The following is a 7,500-nucleotide window of genomic DNA, read 5'->3' as shown; positions in this document are numbered from 1 at the left end:
AGGGCTATAAAAAGAAAGGCACGCACCCAATAACCTCCCGATAATGGCGACTCCTGTATATAACCCCCCCTTTGGCTCAGTCTGAACGCGCCGCATCAGCCTCGAGGGAAAAGTAGGCCTACTTCGCCAGCCGCCAAGCAGGAAATCGGGGAAAACTCTCGTTCGTAAGTGACGAAACAAAAGAAAGCGAGGCAGGGTTGATCAACAGCACACAGCTGAAAAGGGAGCAGCAAGTGAAAGGGATGGCTCTCTGCCACCACGTGGGAGAGAGAGGCAAGAAATGCTAGGACGAGAATACAGCAACACGCAGAGGGTCGTATGGTTTGGCCGCCGTGAGCTTTCCCTCCCTTCCCCTCCCTTCCCCTCCCGTCCGCTCCGTTTCCCTCCTCCCCTACTCCCCTCTATAGGCACTGCTGAACTAGTTGTAACCAGTTTATATGGCTCGGGGTTCGGATATGCCGTCGGCTGCCAGAGAACTCTCGAGGCTTCCATACTCTCGTGTAAGAAACTGTTTCCTGTGCGAGAATTTGTTTTAATCTTTACGGCTGAATCGCGGAACTATACTGTCGTTATCCCTTAATACTACCATCAAAACAAAATTTTAAAAAACCTACATCATCCCACTTCAATTCCCCCATAAAACACAGACCTTAGCTTAACTATGCGACCCGTATTTTGGTTGTTCTTTCTCGACACTTCCCTTCCTTCTATTTGTTTGCGTTCTCGTTTTCGCGAAGCCCCACCGCAGCAGACTCCCATTGCAGACACGGAAGCGAGTACCAGATAAGCTGTTGAGTCTACGGCATGTCCAGAGCCTCGAAAAGGGGTCGTGTTTTTCGTGTCCGAGCTTCTCAAGGAGACTTCCCTTACCCCTTGCCAGCTGGTGAGGATCCCTGGCCATTCACGAGAGAATGACCTTTACACTTCGGTTACGTTACAAGACGAGTGCTGTATGTTGTCGATACTACAAGGCCGTGTGAAATGCTACAAAGGTGGTAAAAGTTTTCAATACGACAAGGGCTTGTTGAATGTTATGGGAAGCATGTGAAATATGTTTTCTAAACGCAATGAGGGCGTGTGGAGTGTCTGCGGAGTATAAATGTGTGCGAGTGTGTGTGTGTGTGTGCAAGTGTGTGCGTGTGTGTGTGTGTGTGTGTGTGTGTGTGTGTGTGTGTGTGTGTGTGTGTGTGTGTGTGTGTGTGTGTGTGTGTGTGTGTGTGCGTGTGTGTGTGTGTGTGTGTGTGTGTGTGTGTGTGTGTGTGTGTGTGTGTGTGTGTGTGTGTGTGTGCGTGCGTGTGTGTGTGCGTGTGTGTGTGCAAGTGTGTGTGTGTGTGTGTGTGTGTGTGTGTGTGTGTGTGTGTGTGTGTGTGTGTGTGTGTGTGTGTGTGTGTGTGTGTGTGTGTGTGTATGTGTGTGTGTGTGTGTGTATGTGAGTGTGAGTGTGTGTGTGTGTGTGTGTGTGTGTGTGAGTGTGTGTGTGTGTGTGTGTGTGTGTGTGTGTGTGTGTGTGTGTGTGTGTGAGTGTGAGTGTGAGTGTGAGTGTGAGTGTGAGTGTGAGTGTGAGTGTGAGTGTGAGTGTGTGTGTGTGTGTGAGTGTACGAGCGTGAGGTAGTTAAAGGGGTTAATATGTACAGAAAATCTTAACCCTACGTTGAGTTAAAAGAACTGAAATTGGCACAGGCCATTTTTTAGCCTATTTTCATATTCTTAATATTAGACCAAGTCCTTGAAATCATAAACACAATTAGATAAATTGATATTTCCCCTTGGGATTACGTCCCCCAAATATTAATATATACATATACAGACAAAATAGACAGATACATTATTTGTCTATATTCATTTAGGGAAAGTTATTAGCACCGGCATCTAAAACGAACATGGGGGGGGGGGGGTATCGGCTCCATCTGAACAGGCCCGGAACAAGCATCCAATAACGGCATAGTTGGACAGGCATATATACATATACAGAAACACATATATGCCTTGGCTTGATAAGTGTACATTCTCGAACGAAGGGAGCGGTTTTTATCGGCTTTTAAATGAAGACAATTCTTTAATAAACAAACTACCTTAGTATCGGACAAGGTGGTTACAAGATAACTGCTCTTGACGAAAGAAAACCGTTAGGAAATCTACCCCCAAGAAAACGAGAAACCAGCCAGGACCTGAAATACGACATACTGAAAAGATACAGAAACCCTGCGACCGAATCTCAATAGCAAGAAATAGGCCCGGATCCTTCAAAGAACAAGCCAAGACCCGAAATACTGCATACTGAAAATATAGAGAAACCCTGCGACCGAATCTCAGAAGCAAGAAACGGCCCGGATCCTTCAAGAACAAGCCAAGACCTGAAATACTGCATACTGAAAATATAGAAAAACCCTGCGACCGAATCTCAATAGCAAGAAACAGCCAGGATCCACCAAGAACAGAGAGCTGTAGGAGGAACAGGTCAGCAGCGGCGTCGGGAGTTTCACCCTCCTCCGGCTCCTCGCTGCTCGGGCCACACGCGCCGGAAAATCGATATAGCATAGCACCAGTTCGACCTCGTTATCACGGAATCACTCCAGATCGTGGACATAAACATGGAAAATAAATCTAATCGTTATACATCGTCAATAGATCGGCTTAATCTACGTCGTCTATATGAAGGGATGAGCGTCCCGAGGAGGTCTCGGACAAACTGCCAGACTATATGAAATGTTTTTTGTCAATTTAAACCTTCACCTATAACATGAGCGTCGATAGAATCTCGTTAATGCACTTTATCTCATGATTTTAGTGCACTGACGAGAAGATATCGATGCTGATGTTATAGACGAAAGCTTAAATCAACAAAATATTAAATAAACGACTTTTTTCTTTGAACCCCCCTGGCCATTCTATATACACCGTAAACAGATCTTTTTATTCTTTCTCTCTCTCTCTCTCTCTCTCTCTCTCTCTCTCTCTCTCTCTCTCTCTCTCTCTCTCTCCTATGACAATATTACCTTGACCTTGATGTTTTATGATTATATATACAAAAAAAGGAAATAAATGCACGATAAAACCCTCTTTCCCTTCAGGTTATCATCATCATCAGTTGAAAATCTACGAGTAACAATAGCTGCTTCTGAAGTCGGATTTCTACAGCCACAAGAAAATGAAAAAAAAAACGAATATACTTATTGCAATCTGAAGTTTTGTTTATTTCAAAACTAACCATTTCAACGCTCCCTTAACCGTTAAGAACTGAACACCAGTATTCAAGTAAAAATCTGCAATTTTTACGAGTTACTTTCGCAGACCTCAATCTCATACTATTACAACCATTAAACCAAGTTCATTTTACACTTATTCGTTACGCTAAGCTTACTGCATTATAATGGAATCAACGTAGCATATTTTTGAGAATCTCCAAATTTCGAAAGTGCTCTTCATTCCTACTTCTCTTCTCGCAAACATCTCTGTTACACCAAAAAGCATTCTCAGATATCAAAATTACCGTAAATGGTAAATAGTAAATTCATATTATATGCAGACTACACTATATATACAGATGTGAGTGTGCGTGTGTGTGTAAACGTATGTGTCTATATATGTGTATAAATGTGTATATATGTGCATGTATGTATATATACATGTGCATGTATGCATATGCATATGTATATGAATGTGTATGCATGTATATGCATGTGTGTATTTATATGTACGTGTTTATTTATATGTATGTGTGTATTTATATGTATGTTGTATTTATATGTATGTGTGTATTTATATGTATGTGTGTATTTATATGTATGTGTGTATTTATATGTATGTGTGTATTTATATGTATGTGTGTATTTATATGTATATGTATGTGTGTGTATGAATGTGCGTATGTATGTATGTATATGTATACGTATGTGTATATATGTATGTGTATATGTATGTATGTATGCATATGCATGTGTTTGCATATGCTTCTGTATGTACGTGTTATGTATATGTACATGTGTAGGCATGTTAGATAGGTTTATGTAAGTATATGTATGTATGTGTATGCTTGTATGTCTATGCCTGTATGTGTTTGTGTGTATATACATAAGTACATTTATGTACGCATATGCATATACATTTATATGTTTGTATCCATGTGCATGAATGCATATGTATGCATGTTTATGTATGTATATGTATGCTTATGTACGTATGTGTACGTGTGTACATATGTATGTACAGCCAATGTGTGTATATGTGTATATGTATATGTATGTGTGTACATATGTATGTACAGCCAATGTGCGTATATGTGTATATGTATATATGTGTGTGTGTCTGCATAAGGCGTATATGTGTATATGTATGTATACATATACATATATATATATATATATATATATATATATATATATGTGTGTGTGTGTGTGTGTGTGTGTGTGTGTGTGTGTGTGTGTGTGTGTGTGTGTGTGTCTGTATAAGTATGAGTGTATATGTACAGGCATGTGCGTTTATGTACAGGCATGTGCGTTTATGTACAGGCATGTGCGTTTATGTACAGGCATGTGCGTTTATGTACAGGCATGTGCGTTTATGTACAGGCATGTGCGTTTATATACAGTCATGTGCATTTATGTACAGGTATGTACGTGTATGGACAGACATATGTGTAGTTATAGGAATGCATGAAAAGGAATGTGCGTGTATGTATAACCATTTGCGTGTATACATAGTCCTGTTCATGTAGTTATATAAATATACATGTATGTAGATGCATGTATGGAGTTGTATGTATATGTATGAGTTTCTGTATATATACACATGTATGTGTAACCATAAGTATTACGTGTGTGTATTCATATGCATGATGCGTGTGCATGTGTATGCATGTAGATGTGCGTATGCATATGCATGTGTGCGTGTGTGTGTGTATATGTATGTATGCGTGTGTTTGAATCTGTACGCATGAGTGTGTATCTCTATGTATGCGTGTTTGTGTATCTGCATGTATACGTGTGTGTTATTATTTATCGATGTGTATGTCTATATCTATGTGCATTAAGATTTATTTTAGAATATTCTGGCTAAATCTTAATCCTGTGATGTTAGATTTTGAACATATGTATCTACACAAAAATCAGCTTCGTCTTGCATTCCCTGAAATAAAGATTGGTTATAGAATATGGCCACACACATCACAGCTGACGTCTCCACCTGTAGGTTTTGAACGAGATTAAGCATCATACAAATATACACATTTTGATTACAGTTACTGCCTTACGTGAGTGTTTATATTCAAGAATTTTCCCTCAAGAACACCCCCCAGGATTATGCACTTAGCTGAATAACTGTACAGGTAATTTAGCTAGAGGTAAAGTAGTTAAAACACCCCTCTGATTTTAGTCTTCAAGTTCAAGATCAACCACACATTAGTCTGAAAACTAGGAATAGTATATACAGGAAGCAAGAAAAAAGATAGACGTTACGTTCATAGTCAGCTTCGAAGGGTCCTGCCTCCTGCCAGGTGAATCGAAGACAGCTGTTCATACCTAATGTGAGAAATGAAGATACCAGGGATTTTTTTTAGCTGTGGATGAACAAGGGTTAGTCAAAGGCAAGGGCAGTGAACCACTGTGGCGCTGCAAACTTCGCTATGTCACATTACGTGTCCGAAGATTTCTGAAACGCTTGTTGGCCGAAATCAGGTGTGATGGTGGTACAAGGGGCGTGGAACAGCCCTGGACAACAATCACTTACCTCTTCAGTGTTTTTTTCCTATAATTTAACCTACGCTTACTTTTAATGAAGAGATTCAAGTGATCAAAGCTTGTCGGGTTCAGTTGTTTAAAAGTATGTTTTTTTCATTGACATCTGACTGTATTTCTCTTGTTTTTATTTTTGTTTTTTTGTTATTTTGAGAGATACGAAAACTGACAAACATTATATCTGAAGAACTGGTAAACAACTCAACCCATGCTTTTTTAGATCATGAAAAATGTGACAATCTTATCCCATCTTACTAGGTGGCGGCCTGGCCTGTTAAAGGGTGAGGTCAGGTCAGGTTTCGGGGCTCCACTGGTGAGGTGGCACCGGCACTGAGAGATCGCCTGGGGTCATCGATACAGTAATGTGACATGTAGAAGTTCGCTTCGTCCGCAGGAGCCCTGACGAGGGACAGGCACGAACCTTCGCATTGTTATCGACCAGGGGCTGTATGCTGCACAAGTGGAAGACCAACAGGGCGCGCAACAATTCGGAATTCGTCTTGCTCTTAAAGGCGTTTCGGTAATCACAGAAGGTCAGGTCGAGGGGGTCCTTATCTTTGTCATCTTGGGAGGCTGTGTCCACGGCAGCGTTCTCGTTCACCAACGAGGCCGCTGCCGGCGTTGACTTGTAACGGATGCCCAGGGCACCGATAGGCCTGCTGCTCAGGCTCCAGCATATTTTACTTTTCCCCTGACCATATCTAACACAGGTTGCGAGAGAACGAGGCAGCGACGCGATCAACACGGGAGCCATTACTTAACTGACGCATCGTTCGTGCTTCTCCACATGTGACGGTGTGTGGGTGACGTCACGGCGCACGTCACACCCAGGGCGCCCGCTGATTGGCCGCGGCAGGAGGCGTGCCAGTGAGCAGACGGCCTGGCCAAAACGAGACAGTTTCGAAACGCCCGACGCCACGCCAATGTGCTTCGTAAGACAATGGTGCTTTGGGGCGGGTTTCCAGTGCCTGCGACGTGACATGCGCGGACGCCGGGTATTGATCGCGGAGACCGTGACGTGAGGCGGACTCCAGCCTCCGGCGCGGAAGCCATGGCGGGGAGACGAGTGCGCATTCAGTCGCCATTTCTCCCCCTGGCATGGCATTCCTTCATTGATGGCGCCGCTAATGAGTGACAGGCACCGAGATTAATATCAGGGGTCGATGTTGGACCACAGATGTATGGGAAAGTCATGATAAGAAAGGAGGATTTTTTCGCGACGAACGTGAATTACGTAAAACCTAAGATGTTATGTAAGATTACAATTATTATTTTGGAAATATATAGACGACTAGGTACAGATCCTTCAATATCAGGTTTAGTAAATATCCAATAGCATAAAAAAAAATTGTGACGGCAAAATTTACCTTGAAGATCACTTCTAATCCTTTTTATTTAAATCCCTACATTATCAGAGGACAGAAACCAGTTATTATAATGCATACACTTGTCATTTTGTATACCAGTTCACATTCACATTAGACGTCACAGTAAAGATTAACGCTGATAGAAACTGAACTCGTGACAATCTTTTAACCGGATCTCACAGTCAAGTGTCGATGACGTCTGCCCGAATGTGCAAAGGGAAAAATTCTTCTTTGCTTGTAGAGTATTTGCACCTGAAGTTTAACCCTGTAACTCCATCCCTTGGGTTGAGCCTCAAGCGTCTTATAGCACTGGATTACTCCTCACGCATGTTATATATATATACCGTCCTCGTGCATGCGTGCTTATGTCTACAGAGGAAGTATATATATCATGGAACTTT

General features: G+C 42.0%; 1 protein-coding gene across 4 annotated transcripts in view; it reads right to left on the bottom strand.

Annotated features, from left to right (window-relative positions):
• Positions 1-6,507, bottom strand: part of LOC113811679 (proline dehydrogenase 1, mitochondrial) — a 76,301-nt gene extending 69,794 nt beyond the window's left edge. For 3 of the 4 annotated variants that reach the window (XM_070128397.1, XM_070128391.1, XM_070128404.1), the window contains exon 1: positions 6,154-6,507. In XM_070128397.1, the coding sequence (XP_069984498.1) occupies positions 6,154-6,486 (333 nt within the window). In that variant the 5' untranslated portion in view covers positions 6,487-6,507. Of the gene's footprint in view, positions 1-5,987; positions 6,128-6,153 lie in introns of those variants that run through there. The other variant, XM_070128409.1, reaches the window with a different exon arrangement.
• Positions 6,508-7,500: the final 993 nt, after the last annotated feature.

This window comes from Penaeus vannamei, chromosome 2 (genome assembly GCF_042767895.1).
Source record: "Penaeus vannamei isolate JL-2024 chromosome 2, ASM4276789v1, whole genome shotgun sequence".
In the NCBI taxonomy this organism is placed as follows: Eukaryota; Metazoa; Arthropoda; class Malacostraca; order Decapoda; family Penaeidae; genus Penaeus; species Penaeus vannamei.
Note: the sequence above shows the minus strand (reverse complement) of the source record. Positions and strands in the feature narration are given on the sequence as shown.